Consider the following 21,132-nt stretch of genomic DNA (forward strand, 5'->3'; position numbering starts at 1 on the left):
CAGTGGGCAATAGGCCTTTAATTTAGTAATACCGAAACAAGATGCAAACATCTTATTTGGACTTAATTTAAGAAAGGGGACATGTCTACTACATTTAACAGATGCCATTATTTATGTAATTCCAGCTTCATCAGAAAATATTACTCATTACAGTGAAATTACAAGAACTGACAATTTAACCTAGTGTACATCATTCATCATAACAAAATAAAAAATACACCAGCAGTGCATAGTTTGAGATAACCATTCACACTTTAAAAGCCAAGGAAACAGTCAAAGTTTTGATTTTTTTTCCCGCCAGGCCCTGAGGTGATGAGGGCCTCCTGCAGGTTACAGACTGTCCTTCACCTCGATGAGTTCTTCTATCCGCACCAACACACTCTCAATCATGTCAAATGTGTGCAGAGCTGAGTGTAGAGCCTAAAAACAATGAGGTAAAACTCATTCAGTGCTTTGGTCGCACGCAATCATGCCATTTTATCGTCTGAATATGAAGCAGTAGCTGACCTGAATCTGAGATTCGGAGGACATTTTTGGCAACTTCTCCCTTCCAACAGATACAGACAGGATGGACTCCTCTGTGGAAAACACAAACATGCTGTCAGAAAAGAAGGAAACCCCCTCACCTGTATGTTTCTGTCAGCAGTATAGAAGAAAACCAGCCTCGACCTGACCTTTGGCCTTCCTCTTGCTGTCCGCGGTGTCGTGCAGCTCCCTCTCGTAGTGAGCCCTCGACATGTTCAGCCCGACGCGCAGCGGCTTCAGGAACGTGTCTTCTATTTTATACAGCTCTGTCCAGATACCCGTCTGTGCCGTGAAAAGAGCAGGTGAATACAGAGCTGGAACCGATGAGCTCTGAAAACCTCAAACTTGTACTTTAAACTGAATATATATAAATGGAATATTTGTGAGTTTTTAGCAGCTATAAACACAGAAACTTGTTGTTGCTCTGTACACGCCTGTTCCACTCACCTGGTTCTCTGTGACCTTGTCTCTGATGACCAGATATCGCAGCAAGTTCAGAGACTCCATTACTCTGTAAAAAAAACATACCAAAGGTAATTCTTGTCACCTTTTAGGTATCTGTACAACTTACAACTAAAGCAACATGTCAAAGTGTCCTTGGGTGAGAGATACTGAACCTCACACTGCCCCCTGATGTAAGCCTTGGCTGAAAGCATCTGCTAACTATTGGAATCTTTTATTATCTGGGTGTCCAAAAACTCTTTAATCCTCCTGAAGTAGAGAAGCCCTTATAACTTCAGGTCCATTTGACCTAAATGGCTACAGGAGGCTTAAAAAGTCTTCAGTTGATCCAAAATGCTGCTCCTAGTTCTGATGAGAGTTAGGAGGAGAGATCATAGTTCTCCAGTTTTAGCTTCTCTCCATTGCCTTCCTGTCAAATTCAGAATAGAATTTAAAATCTTACTTCTAACATACAAAGCTCTCAACAACCAAGCTCCATCTTATGTTCAAGATCTTATTGTTCCATATTTTCCTAACAGAGCACATCACCCTCAGACTGCAGGTTTACTTGTGGTTCCTAGAGTTTCTAAAAGTAGAACAGGAGGCAGAACCTTTAGTTCTCAGGCTCTTCTCTTGTGGAACCAACTTCCAGTTTCTGCCTGTGAGGCTGACACCCTGTCTACTTTTAAGTTTAGACTTAAGACTTTCCTTTTTGATAAATCCAATAGTTAAGGTTTTTTTTCACATTTATAAATTGAGAATTAATCATGTCTGCATCAGGATGCATTGAAAAAAAAAAGAGATTATAACCCCCAGCCATACTGATGAGGCAGACTAATGTCCCAAACAGCAGAAAGACCAGTGTGAGCTCTTCATCACTAAAGTTCACTCCTCCTGTGTTCTCAGCCATAGATGTGTAGTCAGCTGGTTTCCTGAGCTCTCCCTTAGTTCTGCTGCTCAGACTGCTGGAGGACAAACTGACCACATTTCCTCCCTCTGCTGCTGTCTACTCGCTCTACTCTCCATGTTTGTAATTATTTCTATCATTAACATGTGTTTTTCTTCCCATAGAAACTACATCTTGCACAACACTTTGTATTTATAATGATCTTTTTCTCAAACCACAGCTGGTTGAAGCAGATGGCTGCTCATCCTGAGCCTGGTTCTGGTTCTGGTTCTGCTGGAGGTTTCTTCCTGTTAAAAGGGAGTTTTTCCTTTCCGCTGTTGCCAATGTGCTGCTCAGGATGGGAGATTGTGACAAAGTTAAAATTCAATCTGCAATCTGCTGGTTTCCTTAGAGAGATAACTTTTACTAATTAGCCTTTTATAATGAATGTGAATGTTTCGTATGATAAAAGGAATTAACTGGTTGTACTTGGATTTTAATCTTGATCTGTTTCCGACTAAACTGGATTTATGATTTGGACTTGTTTTTTCTGCTTGTTTCTTTTGTATAATCAGTCTGTGGTTAAATGACCTCTTCATGTTCTGCAGAAGCCTGCTAATCACCCATTGATTCAAATCAGGTGTGTTGGAGCAGAGAAACAAGTCAGAAAGCTAAGTCAAAATCAGTTTGTCATCCATCATAATTTCACTGTGTTTCTTCTCTAAATGTTGCCTTGGTTGATTGAGGTTTGAGATTCTTTGTTGTTACTTTCTTCTGGTCCGATCACAGCTTCCAATCAGGAATAGGTCTTGACTTTGACTGGGCCACTAAAACGCGTTGATTCTTTTGTTTTTTTAGTCCTTTTTCTGTAGATTTATTATGTGTTTGTTATGACTGTCCCGGTGCATGGATCGTACAGTTAACACTGCTGCCTTGGCAGGATCAGGTTCAAAGTCTGCTTTGCTTGGGCCTTCAGACTTTTGCATTTCACTGAACAATGGAGGGTTGGAGTGTATGTGAGCGGACCTGTCCAGGTACTGCAGGAGGTCCGTCTCAGGACCATCAGGAAGCCTGAAGACCCTCTGCAGCAGAGGCAGCAGGTGGACCCCCTCAAACCAGATGTTACTGTTACCTGGCTGGAGACAAACGACACAATGAAGCCTTAAGTTACGGTGTCAAAGTTTGGGAAAATGGAGCAAGGGGAGCAAATACAGCTACAACATTTCAGAAAAAAAAAACTTTAAAGGATTCCTAAAATTCCAACAAAACTCAACTTTTGTCTCTAAAGCCCACTAAAAATTTGGGACTTATTTTTGTAAGAATCTATATGAAATGTCACCGTGTCCATAAAGAAACTAGAAAAAAGTGCAAAACGAACCAAGATCTAAAGAAATAGTAAAACATCTGCCAATGCGTCATTAGGGTCACTATGGCAACCACACACCTATGTCTCTCACTCCCTGACAGCACTCTTAATAAGAGTCAGACAGAAATGCAGAGTACAAAGCGAGCCTCAAACAAGAGGTCACTGTGCCAAAGCTATAAGCCGCATTAAAAAAAATCCTGAACAGTAAGAGCCTGATCATCTGGTCATCACATGGGTAACGTTTTATGTGTCTGCAGTGTTTTATGTAGGAGATATGACAAGTTTGAAAGAGCCTTCACTTCTAGTTTTGAAGAGAAAATTCTGAGCTCAGATACAGTGGAAGTAAATGAGAGTTTGGATGTGTACTCTGAGGGGGATTTAAGAGAAAACTATAAATCCTATGGCAGTGAGAGACACTGGGTAAAAAATGACAAACAATCCTAGATTTTGACGTATAAGATTGTGGAAAACAACAGGGTTTGTTTACAAAAATCTTGGAAAGTTTAGAGCTCAAATGTTAATGTTCAAAATATCCCAAAATGGTTAATCTTACACTGTGACTGTGTAAAAACCATTAAACACATCAAAATACTCATTCAGGCAAATCAAGTCCAACTTTCTGTGACTTGTTTACACTTTGGTGCTCTATAGCTCAGGCAGTAGAAACATCATTCAAAGATGGAGTTTTCTCACCAATTTGTTGATTTATTTTTTATTTTTGTCAATTTCAAATACACTGACATGTACTGCTACCAAAAGTCAACCCTCCCTATTCCTGATTGTACGGCACATTTTAATGTATATTCTGTATGGGCTTTTCAAAAGCTGTAGGAGAAGAAGCAAACTAAAAAGTTCAGGACAAAAATAGGAGATTAATACTAACTACAGAACTAGAGGGTGAATGCTGAGTGCCGGCTGAAGGATGAACTGTTATTTAAATTAAACAGAATAAAAGCTAAAATCAGCAGAACCCAAAATCAAAGCTGAAATTAACAAACCGTAGAAAAAACATAAATGTGTAAAACTGTAAGGAAAAGCCAAAATTTGCAAAAGACTCATATTAGCAAGACTAGCAAAAAGACTAAATGAGCAAAACTGTATCTAAAAGCTAAGAACAATTATACTGAAGTGGGTTTCAGACAACAACGTTTTTAAATGAACTCAATGTATTTATATGGGAAATGTTGTAAAATTTAATAATTCATAAAGTATAAAAGGTACAAATACGTAAAGTCATTCCTGATTGAGCTGAATGTTTTAATAAATGAATGGTTAAAATAGTACAATGTACGCAGAAGTAGTTTAAGTGCAAAAAGAAGAAGAAGAAACTATAAACAAGAGAAGAATTGTAAATGCCGACTCAGCATTTACACACTAAGGATGCGGGCGGCTGTGGCTCAGTGGTGAGAGCAGTCATCCTCCAATGTGAGAGTTGGAGGTTCAGTTCCTGGCATGAGTCATATGTTGAAGTATCCTTGGGCAAAACACTGAACCCTCATTGCTTCTGATGTGCCCCATCGGTGTATGAATGGAGTTTCAAACACTGATTAGACTCCACTGAGGGATTTATTCAGGTTAGCTATGTAAACGTGTACTAGAGTGCTGTATGAATATGTGTGTGGATGGGGAAATGAGGACACAGGTTGTGTTGTAAAGCACTTTGAGTGGCCTGATTGGGCCTAGAAAGGTGGTTTATAAGTACAGTCCACTTACCATTCAGTGCTTACACAAACAAAAGTTACCTGCAGAGCAGTGTTGATCTGATTCTTGATGTTTTTAATGATGTAGCCTTCGACTCCTGAGTGATTACTGGTCCTGAGCAGGTACCTGGGACCACACAACTCGTGACTTTGACAGGTGGGACAAAGAGAAACATTTCTGTGGTCTTTACAGGGAAAAAGAGGAACTTACTGAAAGAACCTGTACTTGGCTTCAGTGTCAAACTTATCGATGCTCAGCTGGAACACCTTCAGTCCTTTAGTCCTCTAAGGACAAAAACACAAGGTCGGTAAATCCTTTTCCTTTTTTTTTCTTCGAGTATAAAAAGTCGCAAATAAGGCCAAGCTAAACAAAAGTGGTTTTATAACTCACCAAAACATCCTTGGGACATATTGTCATGACCTTTATTAAGTTCTGAAAGCAGATACTGAAATTAGACCGGGCCGAAGACGAGGCTTGTATCATAAAGTGAATGAGCTTTCTTTACCTGAGGGACTGTGAGGAAAGTTTTAATCTCCAGCAGATCTGCTGGAAGACTACAGTTCTCCACCCGCACCAGACTCTTCTCATACAGCTCCTGTGTGATCAGAACACACACACACACACACAGATGAAAACTGAACTGGACTTTTCATCCCACGGAGCTCCATTCAATCCATTGTTGAAACATGGAAAAATGATGCCACCACATCAAACCTGCCAAGAGAGGGTCATTCACCTCTCACCATGAAGAGAACACATCCCCACAGTGATGCATGGGGGTGGCAGCATCATGCTGTGGGGATGATTTTCTTAGCAGAACTGATCAGAGTTAAAGAAAAAAATAGAAGGAGCAAAATACAATCTTCCAGAGGTTTAAAGACACAGTTTTTGTGTTGGAAGTCACTTCGTGAAACTCTGTGTTGTACACAGCTTTAGTGAATGTAGAGTCCCTTGAGGAAACACTGGAAAACTGAAGAAAACTAAATGTAGCAACCATTTGAAAACAAAAAAACTTAAAAGATCATTTGTGTTTCATTGTGACTTACCAGTCCTTTCTGAAGCCTGGAGTCCTCAGTTCTGTCAAGGAAGGATGTAAAAAAAGCTCTAATTCACAACACGGTCAAACATTAGATAAAATCTACAAAGGTTAATTAGTGTTAACACATAAGTGTGTGTATGTATTCTTTGAGATACCAGGAGCTGCTGTTAAATGAAAATGGTCAGAAAGACACTTGTTTACTAAGCTTATGTGCCATTTGCAGGGTGTTCTGGTAACAGCAGGAGGGAACTGGGTCTGTAAACGCACAGTGGAGATATAATAATTACTGGGTCATCTGTTACCTTGACAGGAGGGCGGAAATGTGCTCCATGTTACACCGAAGACAGAACACTGGGCTGAAGAGGAGGTGAGCAACAATAGGAAAAAAGACAGTCAGTTCCAGAAACGATCAAAAACCAATTTGTGCATGAGTGTAGCAGTACTTCAAAGGTACAAATACTTCCTCTTACTTACTTAAAAACACTGGGGAAGGTATCAGCAGCCAAGTGATGGACAAACACCATGTGAGCCAGGCAGGCCAGAGAGGTTTTCGGGTAACGCACCTCCTCCTCCAGGAAGCCTGGAACCTGCTTCCTCTTCAGCAGCGGGTGGAACACGAGAGCAGGGAGGGATTCTCCGACAGCACCCAGAATCTCCTGTAAAATGCACAGAGAATCAGTGTCAACACAGTATATGATGCTCCAAGTGTGTTATTGTTCACCAAAATATGGTAGCGGAGAATTTGCCAGCACCAGAATCTCTGTGGCAAACATCCTGAGGGGAGACAGAGGCAGCGTGTCGGGATCTCTGAGCTGGACGTCCAACAGAGGCTGACTCAGGATCTTCATGCAGCTGCAGAACAGAAAAACACTTGCATTCAGACCGCTCCTGACACAACATCAGAGGCCTAGCAAACCTTAAAAGAGTGCATTTCGCCTGCTGCCTTTCATGCCAGAGTTTTAGAGCAACATCATCCTATGATTAGAAGGGACACAGTTATAGCTGATTTGGTCAATCCTTAAAATAACGTTATGAGTGATCTGTTAACACAGAGTATGTGTTGACTCTCAGCAACTATTATACTCAGTTTTAGCTCAATAGCTGTAAAATTGACTAATTCATAGTCATTTTTGTGTTAGTTAAGATTGATTAGCTGTGGCAGCCATCTTGAATCGAATCGATTCCAAAGGTTCATGAGTTACAGAAGTACAACCGGCAACTACTTCCTGGGAGTTTCATTAAACTCTGTCCAGTAGTTTGTGAGATATTTCGCTAACTCCACAGAGAAACACACATGGACAAAAACACTATCTGAGGTCTTTCACCTTTCAGGAGTGGATGATAATAATGGCAGAAAATACAGAAAGAGGATTTTTCCCTCCACATTTGAACTTTTTTACTCACAACTTCAGGAGTTCTGTTTGCAGCTCGTCCTCCTTTTCTCCGTCCTGTCCACCTGCTGTCCTGCCCGAGTTCTCCCTCTGCGTCCCCCTGCTCAGGAGGGTCTGCCTCGCCTCCTGAACAAAGGGCCTGGCGAACTGTATCAGGTCGGTGCAGCAACGACAAAGTGAAAAGACGTCGTCCTCCTCCTGCTCCTTGGTGTCAGGGACGGGCAGTTTGTCCAGCTGGTCCAGCACCGAGGACAGGGTCATACCCAGGGACGCCGCTTTCCTGCTGCCCAGACACAGCAGCACTGATGGGAAGGGGAGGCGGAGCTGTGAATCCCGCGGTCTGAGCAGAAATTTCTCAGAGTACATTTCGTCAGATAACAATAAATGTTTGAAACCTTTCTGTAACGGGGGCAGAAGAAGATGGAGCCTGTCAGCTAGCCGGTCAGGATCATCGTGTTCCAGTTCCTCCAGCAGACCAATCAGCAGCTCTTTAGGCCTGCAGCTCTACAAAACCAAAAATAAAGATTACAGGACGCAAACAGTGCTGATGTCATGTCTTGTTCTCTAATGTTCTTTGTCTGATCTTATAACAAAAAGGTTAGTAAAAATTTAGCACAGACAAACAGTATGAACCAAAATTACTTCCTGTTTTCTCTCATCTATGTTATGTTATTTCTTATAAACATCAATTCCTGCATTTCAGACCCTCTGGGTTTGGGTGAGTCTTTGCCTCAGACAGAGGAGCTCAAGTATCCTCAGGAGTGACGACAGGATGGAGATGATGGAGGGCTTCACTCTAGTCTGTCTGAAGGAGCTGAGCTGAAAGGAAAAGCTCCAAATTTAGGACCCGTCTATGTTCCAACCCTCACCTTTGGTCTAAAGGTTTAGATTATGACCGAAAGAAAAAGATCCCAGATACAAGTGGCTTCAGATGTAGGGTGACTGGGGTCAGCCTTAGAGACAAAGACAGAGGCTCAGAGAGAGCTGCTGCTCCTCCCCAGTGAAAAAAGTCAGTTGAGGTGGTTAAGTCATCTGATTAGGATGGCTCCTGGACATCTCCCTTTGGAGGTTTTCCAGACATGTCACACTGGGCGGACTCACTGGGGGGGGTTATGTATCAACTCTGGTCTTGGGATCCATCAGGAGGAGCTGATGAGTGTCGCTAGGGAGAGGGATGTCTGGGTTTGCCTTCTGGACCTGTTGCCCCTGCAATCTGACTACAGATAAGTGGAACTGGACAGACAGATGGATGAAATACATAAAAATAATAATAATTGGGGAAGTAGGGCTTTTACTACTTTAAAATGCTGCCATCCTCCGTCTCCTTCTCGGTCGGTAAAACCATCTTACTGACCTTCTACTACACTTTCATTGAAAGTACCATGTCCTTCTCGGCAGGGGCGGCAGTGGCTCAGGAGGTAGGGGTTTGTCCTGTAATCGGAGGGCTGCTGGTTCGAGCCCCCACTCCGGCTGTCTCAGCTGTTGTGTCCTTGGGTGAGACACTTCACCCGCCTTGCCTACTGGTGGTGGTCAGAGGGCTCGGTGGCGCCGGTGTGATGGCAGCCTCACTTCTGTCAGCCCGCCCCAGGACAGCTGTGGCTATAATGTAGCTCACTGCCATCAGTGTGTGGATGAATGGGTGAATGATTGTAGTGTAAAGCGCTTTGGGGTCCTTGGACTAGATAAAGCGCCAAGCCATTTACCATTTACCATCCATGGAGCCCTGGTTCCGCCCCATCACCCTGCAGGACAGGAACCTTCTACATGTCAGGGTGTGTTCCAGGATCACTGGACCTCCTGCTCGCTCTCTGTCTGCTGTGTATGAGCTCTGGCCAGCAGGATGGTCCAGGACTCATCTCATGCTCTTTTCCCAGGTTTCGAATGACTGTTGTTTTAATGTTTGATCTGCAAGACTCAGAGGAGGAAAGCAACCTTTGACCCTCAGGCTGTTCTCCTCCTGAACTCTTCAACCAAAACCTCCTCAGTTGGTTTTCCATCTGCTTGCTGTGCCATTTGCATTATTTCTTTTGTGACTTTATTAGGTTCATTTATTAAATGTTGTCAACTCACTATCTGGTCCCTTTTTGCTTGTTACACTTCCTTAATGCTGCACCTTGTTAAATCTGCAGATTATTCACTGTAATTAGTAAATTTCCTGCACCTTATTTTATTTATTGCGTACACTGTGAAACCTGCTGCATGTATTTTTCACATTATTGTGCAGCACTTTAGTCGGCCTGGCTGCTGTTTTTTAAGGGCTTTATGAATAAAGTGGTGTTATTGGTAGCTGCTAATGGTTCTTGACACAGTGCAAGAATATACAATCTTTTTAAGGATCGATTATTGGGTTTTTAAGTTTAAAGATTTACTGACAAACTGAAAACCTTCTGTCCCCTTGTGCTCCTCAGAGACCTGGTCTTTTAAGGATTCTACTTATGTACTAAATCAGAATCAAGAATCCCAACTTTTTTTTTCCTTTAGATTTGTATTTTCCACGCTGTTCCAACTCTTTCTGACTTAGGGTTGAAAAATCTTGTTGAGTAACAACGTTGCCCCCAGTACTGTGAGTAAGTAAGAATAGGAGCGGAGCAGGTTCACAGACCTCTATCAGGTGGTTGAAAATGGCCAGGCACTGAGGAAGATTCTTGTCTTCTTCCTTCAGCAGCACCTGAACCAGAGGAGGCAGCAGATTCCAGCCCAAACTTCTCACCATGTTCTGCAAAGACAAGGTTACAGCCAGGTCAGGGTGGAACCGCCACAAAGATCTGCGTCAGCTCTCAGGAACGTACCTGATTCTTTTCATCCAAGACGATACTGAGGACCTGCAGGCTGTTCCCCTCCTCGATGCAGGTCCGCCCAGCAGTCGTGAAGACATCATGATCCTCCGTGGTGTAGCCGTCATCTGAGAGTGCTTGCTGCGTCAACGACAGACACAAAAAGGAATAAAGGCCTGGCTTATGGTGCGCCACCTTTTCATCTTGTGTTGAAACATGACACAGCTGCAGCCATTTGAGTTAAATCTTGAAAATAACATTATGACATCACAAAAAGTCATTCTCAGAGGATGTATTGACTCTCAGATACTACCACACCAAATTTTAGCTCAATATCTAAAACTGACTGAAGAATAGCCATTTTTTGTGTTGCCTAATATCGATTAGCTATGGCAGCCATCTTACATTGGTTTGACTCCACAAGTTAATGAGTTGTAGATGTACATCCAATGATTAATTTCTGAATGTTTCATGAAAATCCATCCAGTGGTTCATGAGGTATTTTGCTAACAGGCAGACACAAACACACACAGACAAGAAATGTTAATGTGAACACTTTCACATTTCATTTTTTACTGGGTTTTGCTGCCAGTAAGTAAAAATGTGCTGTCCAGTTACTTTTCATCCTAATCTAAAGAGTGTCAAACTCCAGTCTTTAGGGGCCACTATCCTGGGACCTTTCATAATTCTATCCACCTTGACAAGAACCTCAATTCTAGTTGAGAAAAAAAAAGAAAATTGAAAAGGAAAAAACAACCCCACATCATGGTACTGCCACCACCATGTTTCACTGTGAGGGTGAGCAGAACACATTTTTCTTCAGGTTTTTGAGAGACTTGATTGATTTATTGTTCCTTTTAAAAATAAAAATATTTTGATGCTTTGTGAGCTGTGAACTGTGGCAACTGAGTAAATATTAGATAAACCCGAGCAGGACTGCTGAAATTTATTTTATAGTAATCAGAGTCACTTTCATTGATGGCAGATGTGTGCCAGAGAAAAGTTAAATTCTTACTTCGGTGTGCACACTTGTGCAACCAGCACATTTATTACCTCCACCAAGGAAGTTAGGTTTACTGTTGGTCTGTCTGTGGACAAGATTCCTCAAAAAGAAAGAGATTCTCATGAAATTTACAGGAAACGTTTGGTGGTCCAGGTTCAAGGTCAAAGGTCAAAGTCACAGATCAGCCCGTGCTCTAACTCTGCAGCTGGATAACAGGAATGTTAAACTGCACAGCTGGACTCCTCTTACGTCAAGGGTGATCACTGCTGATTTCAAGGTGACAGAGTCAAAGGTCAAGGTCACAGATGACCTACTGCTCTAACTCTGCAGCAGTGTAATGTACAGTACAGACCAAAAGTTTGGACACACCTTCTCATTCAAAGAGTTTTCTTTATTTTCATGTCTATGGAAATTGTACATTCACACTGAAGGCATCAAAACTATGAATTAACACATGTGGAATTATATGCTGAACAAAAAAGTGTGAAACAACTGAAAATACGTCTTATATTCTAGGTTCTTCAAAGTAGCCACCTTTTGCTTTGATTACTGCTTTGCACACTCTTGGCATTCTCTTGATGAGCTTCCAGAGGTAGTCACCTGAAATGGAATTTAACTTTTCTCTGGCACACATCTGCCATCAATGAAAGTGACTCTGATTACTATAAAATAAATTTCAGCAGTCCTGGTCGGGTTTCTCTAATATTTACTCAGTTGCCACAGTTCGCAAAAGGTGGCTACTTTGAAGAACCTAGAATATAAGACGTATTTTCAGTTGTTTCACACTTTTTTGTTCAGCATATAATTCCACATGTGTTAATTCATAGTTTTGATGCCTTCAGTGTGAATGTACAATTTCCATAGACATGAAAATAAATAAAACTCTTTGAATGAGAAGTTGTGTCCAAACTTTTGGTCTGTACTGTAGGATAATTAAACTGTACAACTGGACACATCAAGGTTCAAGAGTGATGTCTGTTGATTTCAAGGTACATGGGGTCAAAGGTCACATGTAACCCCTTTGTTAAAATCTTGTTTCTGTTCCTACATGTGACCCTGTTGTTCCCTCCACCAAGGAGGTTCTGTTTCTGGTTGTGTCCGTTGGTTTGTCTGTCTGTCTGTTAGCGAAGATCAGGTAAAAACTAATGAACAGATTTGGAGGAAATTTTCAGTAAATGTTGGGATTGTTACAAAAAAAAATGGATTACATTTTGGTGTTGATCCAGATTATGATCCAGATCGCACTGCTTTTAATCCCACTGTGGCCTCGGAGGAGGTTTGGTCTCTCTGAGTACTTCTAGTTATTTAAATCCTTTTTCCTGCAATGTATTTGTTTGTTTTCTGGTTTAATTTTAAAAGATATACGTCACATTTTTAAATAATTTACTGTGGACCTGTGGGGGTTTTTTTTTGGTTTTTTTTAAATCAAAAAACTTGGCATTTTTACTGGGTTGTGCAGACTTTTTATATCCGCTGGATGTGAAGAAATGAGATTTATGTCACACCAATTTATAGAATATAAATGTCAAAAATGTCCCTAATGAAGGTCTCAGAGGTTGGAGGGGCAGGATACAGTGAAGTGGGAAAAAAGAAAGAAACCAATTCTTTGGAAAGAGCTGTCTCTTTCTGGCACAGACATAACAATACAATAAGATTTCCTAAAAAAACAAAAATCAAAATAAAATACGTATATCAGGTGTGAACATGAGCAGCAGGAAGATGTTTTCCACTCACACATCTCTGCACCACATCACTGAGCTGCTCCAGAGCCATCCCTGCTGCTCTCAGCTGGGCTGCACATTCATGAAGCAGTCCTTCAAAACAAAGGGCACAATTACGAGGCAAAGCATTACACACAAGGCTACTGACTGTACTACGAATATGTCTAAGATTGAGGTCAGCTTGAGCTCCGTGTGGGAGAAATAAACCCTGCAGCTGACAGAAGACAGAGGATGTTAGCGCTAGCTGAACATGTAGCATTTCTCTGGGTGATAAAACCAAACACACGAAACACCGAGCTTCTGTAATTAGAAGAGAGAAATCTAACAGTAGAAAAAAACGTCACCGACCTCTCCTCTTGTACTATAAAGGTTAAAAACTTCCAACTTCACGCTTCCTGACTGCAGCGCGAACTACTCGGATTGACCGTCCCGGCTGCCGTAGAGTTAAATAAAAAATGTCAGCGGTCAGAGGTCAACGGGAAGAAAACAAGAAAAGCAGCATGGAGTCGGCAGAGAGGAGGAAAAGTCCGGCTAAAACCTCCAGGAAAGGTGAGTTTTCAGTTAGATTCACGCTGTCATTAAGAGAGAAACTCTGTATAAGCCAACAGGAAACAGAAACGTGTTGTTATGAAGCGTCCGTAGCTGTTTTCTGTCTTTAACATTGTTCTGGTTTGACAGGAGGAGGGAAACCTGGTAAAACTCTGACCGCCGAAGAAGAAGCCAGACGGTGAGGAGAAGTCCTCTTTCTTTTGAGTGTTTGTGTGTCAGGGGCGCCTCCTTTAGGCTGTTGTTGTTTCTGTCAGGAGAGAAGCGGTGAAGGAGAGGCTGAGGGAGAGGCTGGAGCTGGAGAGGAGAGCCCTGCAGGTGGTGGAGAGGTTCCTGGAGGACAGGGTGTCTGAGGACTTCCTGCTGGACTCTGTAAAGTATCTCATCTCACTCTGGAAAACCTGCTGCACATAGAACCAGCTCTGTCCTCCCAGTGATTCATATCATAGTGTCTTGTTAACAGACAACAGAGTTGATTCAACAATAATGCTAAAGGTTTAAGCAAAGATTTTAGGCAATGTTTAGTGCTCAAAGTATGTGTTGGGGATTACTCTCAGCTATTACCACACTAACTATTAGTTCAGTATCTGTCAAATTGACTGAGTTGTGGCCATTTGTGTTTTCAAAAGGCAGTTAGCTGTGGCAGCCATCTGATGAGTTTCATCAAAATCTATCCTGTAGTTTATGAAATATTTTGCTAACAGTCAGTATTTACTTTAATATGTCAAAGTTTTAAGCAAAGCTCTGGTGCAATCTGTTACTGCTCCAAGTAAGTGTGGAAATCATTCTGGGCTATTAGTACTTTGAACTTTAGCTCAGTATCTGTAAATTTTACTGAGTTATAGTCTTTTTTTGTGTTTTTTAAGGTCAGTTGTCTGTGTCAGACATCTTGAATCTATTTGACTCCAAAAGTTAATCAGTTGTAGATTATTTTCTGCAAGTTTCATTGAAATTCATGTTGTTATTCATGAGGTATTTTGCTAACAGACAGACATACAGACCTGTGCAAAACCATCATTGACGCTGAAAGGTGAAGGAAAGTGTGTCTGTGTATCTCAAAACTAATTTACCGACAAAACATTTTGGCTTTTTAAACATACATAAATATTAAATATAATTCTTGTTTATATTTGTTCAAATACAGAAAATATGATTTCACCTCCTAATTTCAATGTCTAAAACATAAAAACCAGTAAAAGGCTAAATAAGAAGATGAAGCTGTTACTAAATGTTTTAGCAGACCTGAACCATTGGACTTTTCTTATAATACTAGACTTTGTGTGACGGCCTTCTCTTGTAATTATTAGTAAAAAGGTATAAGTTTTAGAAAACAAGAATATTCAGCTCCTAAATTAAATTGTATTTGTTCTTTTTTCCGTACAAATTAAAAAAGTTATTGAGAATATTCTTTGAAAGTGTTAATCCATATTTGTTGGCAGGAAACTTGTGAGACCATTAACTTCTTGGATGTAAACATTTAAAGCTATTTATTGAGATTATACAGCCAAAAGATAAGTTAATCTTGAAAAATTGAATCAAATACTGGGGGTGACACTAACAGCCATTAGGCCTTAATTTATTCAGTTTATAGTGATACTGAATAGAAAAACAGCTGCCTATATAATATATATTTTTGCATGTCTGCTTTGAAGATTCATGTTTGACTTTTGTTAAAACTACTGGCTGTATTTCTGTATTTTTTACAGGCAAAGTTCATCACTTTAGCTAATTACAAAGACACTGTGGAGGAGAGATTCATCACCAAACTGTGTGGCTATCCCATATGTCCAAATAAACTCGGCAAGGTGAGACACTTTATCTCAGTTGTCATGTATCTAAACCCTGAAACTCTCATATTTAATCATCTGGATCTGTCGGTTTGAGACTTTATTGTTCATCTTGTAGATCCCCACACAACAGTACAAAATATCTACTAAAACAAACAGAGTGTATGATATCACAGAGCGCAAGGTGAGTGCTTTTATGGGATTTTATTATGCCTTTTTTTTAGATAAAACCTATTGAAATAGAAGTCTAAAACCTCCTTCCATTTTGTGTTTAGTGTTTTTGCAGTAACTTCTGCTACAAAGCCTCCAAAGAGTTTGAGCTGCAAATATCAAAGACGCCTCTTTGGCTCAGGCAGCATGAAAGGTACACTGGTGTTTTTCTTTTTTGTTCATAACGCTGCCTTAACATTTGTTTAGTGGATGTAAAAATGCTTTAAATATTATGTGAACTTTCACTTTCACTCTTTCACTGACAGTCCTCCAGAAATTAAGTTACTGAAGACGGGAGATGGGTACGTACTCTGTATTTACAATTGTTCAATTAGCTTCACTCATTTTTACATTTTCTCTGGCATATTTTTACATTTCACATCAAATGAATGCAAGATAATGTTTTGTCTTTTTAGCTTAATTTCATAAACATCTGTTCCTGCATTTCAGACCTGCACACTTTCTGAAAAAAATTGACAGTAAAGATTTAATGACTTTATAATGTTGCCATTTCTTGGCACAACACTTAGAGCTTATGGTTGTTTAGAACAATAATCAAAAAAGATTGTTAGGTGTTATTTTGTTCTGCTTTTTTCATTATATACATGGTAAATAAGGCCTTTTAAAATTCGTTTTAAATATTTGAAATCCCAAGCTGATTTGTCTGAATATAATGCTAAAAATATGCAACACATATCAGAGCTACTTCCTTTCTTTGAGCGTCACATTAGGCTAGTAGAAGTCTGCTTCTGTCAAACGGATAATCTTTCGTAACCATGACAACAGAGAGGGGTGGGGTGGGTAAACATGCACACCTGTAAGCAGGTGTCTGACTGACCCATCCATCTGACAAAAGGCAGTAAGTCTGCGGTACGGACAGAAGACAGCAGCAAAAGTTGCATTAATTAAGATCAAAACAAGCCCAGGATTGTTTCTTTTAAAGCCAGAAAGTAAAGTAGGGAGGAACTGAGGTCCTGTATGAGGAAGTCAGGTGTGGCGAAAAAGTATGTGAGCGTAGATGTTGTTTGCAGACCACACTGTGATTTGTAGGGAGAGTAGGGAGCAGGTGGAAGAGAGCCTGGAGAGGTGGAGGTTTGCTCTGCAGAAAGGAGAAATGAACATCAGTAGAAGCAGGACAGACTCCATGTGTGTGAATGAGAGGGAGACGGGCGAAACATTGAAGCGGCGAGGAGTAGATGTATTGAAAGTTGATAAGTAACAAATTCTGCAGAAGAGAGGTGAAGAAGAGAGTGCAAACAGGGTGGAGTGGATGGAGACACGTGTGGCGAAAGGATCGCTGCAAGAGTGAAAGGGAAGGTTTACAGGATGGTAGTCAGACCTGCTGGGATGTTTGGAGACAGTGGCTCTAACAAAAAGACAGAAGGAGATGAAGATGTTTAATGTTTTACTGGGAAATACCAAAATGAACAGGATTAGAAACAGATATATCAGAGACAGCTCAGGTTTGGAGACAGTTTGAGAGAAAAGGTTGAGATGGTTTGGACATGTGCAGAGGAGGGACAGTGAATTTATTGGACCAAGGATGTAGAATATGGAGCTGCTGAGGAGGAAGGAAGGAAAGAGGAAGACCACATGGATGTTGTGAAGGAGGATCTGCAGAGGCAGATGATCTTCTGTGGAGACACTTAAAGGGAGCAGACAAAAGAAGATGACTTAATAAGTTCCTTCCTTCCAACTTTTTGGGCATGAAATGAAGGAATGAGTGTACTGTATAATCAAATTAAATAAGAAACAAAACTTTAGTTTTATTGTCTGTAATACAACCTATAAGTCAGTGTTTGATTGATTTGAGGCTGGAACAGTGTTACATGTGTGTGTTTAGTGGGAGCTCGGGTGAGGAGGTGATGCTGTCAGAGAGGCGCCTCAAAGAGGACGACGTTGAGAACCCGCAGGCCACTCTACCTGAAAACCTTCATGGCTCTCCGCAAATCCCTACAGGAGGTGACAGCAGCGACGGTGAACAGGAGCAGGACTTCGTCTCCAGCGTGCTCTCCCAGCAGGACAGACCCTCTGTGCACTGGGGCGACATGCAAAAACGCTCAGATCAAGACAAGAAAGTCGAACAAAGGAGGAAACAGAACAGAGAAGGATTTAAAAAAGAAACTGAACGCCATCAAATTCACAACACGGAGGAAGAAAACGTATTGAGAGACGAGAATGAAAGGAGTGAGCCAGAAGCTGACAAGCTTCACACATTAAATACTCATCAGGAGAGAGACTCCCTTGAGGACCAAAGTGTGGAAGAAGCCACTGCAAAGATAAATGAATGTAGTTTGTCAGAGACGGACATTCCCAACACACACACAGAGACCGAAAACAAAGCGTCACTCACCTCTCGCTCGTCTACAGGAACTACACCGTCATCAGGAAGCAAACACGGCCCTTCTACAGCTCTGACTGCCTCTGAGCAGAACAGCCACAACCCAGCAGGTCTCAGCATCACCCAGGTGGGGATGAGCAAGAAAGGAGCGGCCGGCCTGCGGGATCTGCTGAAGAACCACGCCGCAGAAACCAAACCGGACTCGGTGCGGCTCAGTCTCCTGGAAGGTCTGAAGACAACGCTAAAGGAATGGTGCACAGAGGAGACCCTCAAGTTCCTGTATGGTGACGGCCATTCACTGGTTTCCTCCTTTGCCAATGAGGAAGAAGAGAAGGGAGAGGAAGAGGAGTTGGATGAAGATGATCTAGACGACGACGTGACAGCGGCTGTTGCTCGAGGGCAAAAGAGGCCATCAACTCCAGCGCCGGACTATGAGTTGCTGCGGAGGCAGACGGAACAGCTGGAGCTCCGAGTCAGAGAGTTTTATAAAGGGGCGTGGCTTCTGCCTGAGGAGGAGCAGAGGCTGGATGGGAACAAGGTGAGAGGAGGAAAACGTGTCGGACTCCTGGAAGAGTCCAGATGGAGGCACTTTGTAGATATCATGTGCAAATACTTTTAATTTATTGCACAGTAATGATGACATGTAGGTACAACCTTTATCAATGTTAATGTTAGGCTATAATAAAAACATTCCTCTTGTTCTCACCATGACTTGAAACAGGTTAAATATAATTTATTTAACAAGTTAACCAAAAAGCAGAGGTAATGTGTTTCCTCTCCTTCATTTAATATAGTGTTCAACCTCTTTTAGCAGCAGTAACTCTCAGTGGTGGTGATTTGACTGATTTTATTTATCTCTCAAATGGTTGTGGAGGAACTTTGGCCCACTCTTCTTTTGAATGTTGAGTCAATTTATTGAAGTTTGCGGATGTTTTCTTCTGCACAGCTCTCTAAAGGTCCCACCACAGCATTTTACTCAGAATGAGGTTCTGGACTGTGACTGGACCACTGCAGCACCATGATCTTTTCTTTACGTTGTAAGATCATTGTCCTGTTGCATCATGACCCAGTTTGGTCCAAGTTTCGACTGTTGGACAGATGGTCTCATACTTGACTCCAGGATCCTTTGGTCTTTGGCCTTAAGTCTTGTGTTTCATTCAGATAAAACTTGACTTGTCCAGCGAAAGTCCTTCTGCCATGTTCATCTTAAAGAGAGAGACTTTCTCCTGTCAGCCCTTCCAGATAAACCATATCTTTTTCTGGTTGTCCTGTCATAAAATGTAACCTGCTAACTGGGGCCTGTAGAGCCTGAGGTGGAGCTGTTGTTTGTTTGTTTGTTTGTTTGTTTCTTACCATTGTAAAATCGGACCTTGGGGTAAACTTACTGGAGCTTTCACTCCAAGGAAGACTGGACTGGACATCCTAGTAAATACTCTTTCTTTCTATAGAATAATAATTCAGAAAAGACCTTTAACCTTTCCCTGATTAATGGGCTTCAACACTTGTTTCTCTGAGTTCATTGCTGATGTCTGATTGTGTTGATGTTGTGTTAACACACACCTGTCTGCTCCAGAGCAGCAAACTGATAAAACTCCTGCTTTTATAGATGTGATCCCACTGATGATGATCAGTTAATCAATACTTTGGATAAAGCAGGTGATTCTGAACCTCTCAATCCTGTGGAAGCAGCAAAGGCTTGACTTAGGTGGACTTCAGTTTTTTCATTTTGGCTTTATTTTTGTTTAATAAATAATGACATGGTGGAATCAGTGGTGGGTTAGATATGAATAATTTTAGAGCTGGATCATGTTTAATATGTCCTGATATGTCAAACTGTGGGACTGAAAGAGGATGGACTTTTCCCCTCGTGACTGTAATGACACAGTGATATGTTAATGTCCGTTTGATGTTGTGTTTAGTTACCAAGAGTGTGTAAAGGCAATTATTGTATTGTTTTAATATTTTTAACCCAGTATTGTTTGGTCCTCGCAGCAGACAACAGTTCAGGACCAGATCACGAGTGACCCCGCTCTGCCGCTCATCGACTCTCACGCTCAGCACCTCATCCAGAAACGAATCGTGGTGGAGAAGCTCAACAGCTGGTGCGTGTGTGTCTGTGGTGTTTTTTTTTTTTTTTTAGACGTGTAGAAGAAAAATATCTCATCAATTTGTTTAGCTACAGTTAACTATTGACTCCCACATTTAAACTACACCTAATCAAATAAATGGAGTTGTTGTTTTGGACAAAGGGACATCACTCAAATCTTTTAGAACCAACAGTTCCAAGCTTAAAGGTTTTCATTTTACAAAAAATATATCAACAAATGTTACAAAAATGGATGGTTTTAACTCAATGCGTTGTTACAGCACTAAACATGCATTTAAAACAAGATTTCCTGTCGAGATGTAAAGCAGCATCAGAGACTTTGCTTGTCCGACAGCGTCTTGTTCTCACTAACAACAAAGGTTAACAACCCAGACAGAGTGATGGAAAAGAAATAAAACTGCACGACAGAGCTAACATCCCAGACATGTTTGGGACAAGATCAGGAGACCTGTGGACAGGCGTTGTCTTGTTCAAAGACTATGCCTTCAGGGTTTTCAGACCTAAAAAGGCCTTTGCATACTCCGTAACTATCTTTCCTGATTGCTGACAGCTGTGGTAAAAAACTTTCTGCTCAATAATAACTAAGAAATAAACAGGAGGACTAATATTTACTGTTTTTTTTTTTGTTTGTTTTTTTCTCTCTTGGAAATGTGAAGTTAAGCTGGACTTTTGTCTCTGATTCAGGGTGTGTGGTCCTGGTTGGTACATGAACTGTGTGATGAATCTGTTGTACATCACGACCACCCCGCCTCATGCAGACCTAAACTGTGCTCCCATCACTATTCTATAGGGTTATCAGGCAGTTGCTCAATAACGCCATCACTCCATTTGTGATGCCTTAACTTAATGCTCTCTAGCTCTCGTTCTAGATGTGCCAGAAAATTAGGTCCAAACCGAGCTGTTCCTTTTGGATACTTCACTTTCGTTTTGTGAGTGAGTGTACAGGCTCCTGCACTGATCTGGAAAACCGCACGTACACAAGCTGATAATTGAATTTGTGTCTGTCATCTGTTCTTGTGTGCAGTCTCAGAAGCGTTGTAGGTCCACTGGGCCTCACTTTGAGCGACATCTCCACTGACCTGAACAATCTGGTCCGGACCTTCAGGTCAGAACAGAACACACAAACCCCCATACATGACCCTATCGCTGTGATTGTTGTGACTGCTTGTCGGTGTTTATTTGGAATATAATCTGCTAATGATGACACAAAAATAATTAAAGGTGTTATTCAAACAGGTGTTGTGAATCGGTGCTTAAAAACATGATTTAGGATTAAAAACATCTATTAAATGGT

The 21,132-nt window shown here is 41.3% G+C and overlaps 2 protein-coding genes across 7 annotated transcripts in view; one reads left to right on the forward strand and one right to left on the reverse strand.

The window, feature by feature from the left end:
• Nucleotides 1–13,324, reverse strand: glmna (glomulin, FKBP associated protein a). The gene is made up of 19 exons (XM_017430769.3): nt 13,196–13,324; nt 12,861–12,940; nt 10,139–10,264; nt 9,952–10,065; nt 7,745–7,853; nt 7,363–7,651; nt 6,711–6,810; nt 6,433–6,614; nt 6,261–6,314; nt 5,966–5,996; nt 5,425–5,514; nt 5,310–5,351; nt 5,130–5,203; nt 4,961–5,045; nt 2,879–2,988; nt 973–1,036; nt 675–807; nt 508–578; nt 1–420 (listed from the first exon to the last, which is right to left on the reverse strand). The coding sequence occupies exons 2-19, from the start codon at nt 12,897–12,899 to the stop codon at nt 331–333; spliced, it is 1,803 nt and encodes a 600-aa protein (XP_017286258.1). The 5' UTR covers nt 12,900–12,940; nt 13,196–13,324; the 3' UTR covers nt 1–330.
• The window catches only part of rpap2 (RNA polymerase II associated protein 2), a 16,669-nt gene continuing 8,825 nt past the window's right edge, over nt 13,289–21,132 (forward strand). Inside the window, exons 1-11 of one of the 6 annotated variants that reach the window (XR_005234572.1) lie at nt 13,289–13,396; nt 13,526–13,574; nt 13,651–13,765; nt 15,100–15,198; nt 15,299–15,364; nt 15,456–15,544; nt 15,657–15,692; nt 17,234–18,269; nt 19,724–19,833; nt 20,708–20,767; nt 20,863–20,937. Coding sequence is in view for 4 of the 6 variants with exons in the window: in XM_017430767.2 (XP_017286256.1) it covers nt 13,303–13,396; nt 13,526–13,574; nt 13,651–13,765; nt 15,100–15,198; nt 15,299–15,364; nt 15,456–15,544; nt 15,657–15,692; nt 17,234–18,269; nt 19,724–19,833; nt 20,696–20,767; nt 20,863–20,943 (1,847 nt within the window). In the remaining 2 variants the exon portion in view is untranslated. Of the gene's footprint in view, nt 13,397–13,525; nt 13,575–13,650; nt 13,766–15,099; nt 15,199–15,298; nt 15,365–15,455; nt 15,545–15,656; nt 15,693–17,233; nt 18,270–19,723; nt 19,834–20,695; nt 20,768–20,862; nt 20,944–21,132 lie in introns of those variants that run through there. The other 5 variants (XR_005234573.1, XM_017430767.2, XM_025009235.2 and 2 more) reach the window with 5 other exon arrangements.

The sequence above is a fragment of the Kryptolebias marmoratus genome, linkage group LG20 (genome assembly GCF_001649575.2).
Source record: "Kryptolebias marmoratus isolate JLee-2015 linkage group LG20, ASM164957v2, whole genome shotgun sequence".
NCBI classification, from domain to species: domain Eukaryota; kingdom Metazoa; phylum Chordata; class Actinopteri; order Cyprinodontiformes; family Rivulidae; genus Kryptolebias; species Kryptolebias marmoratus.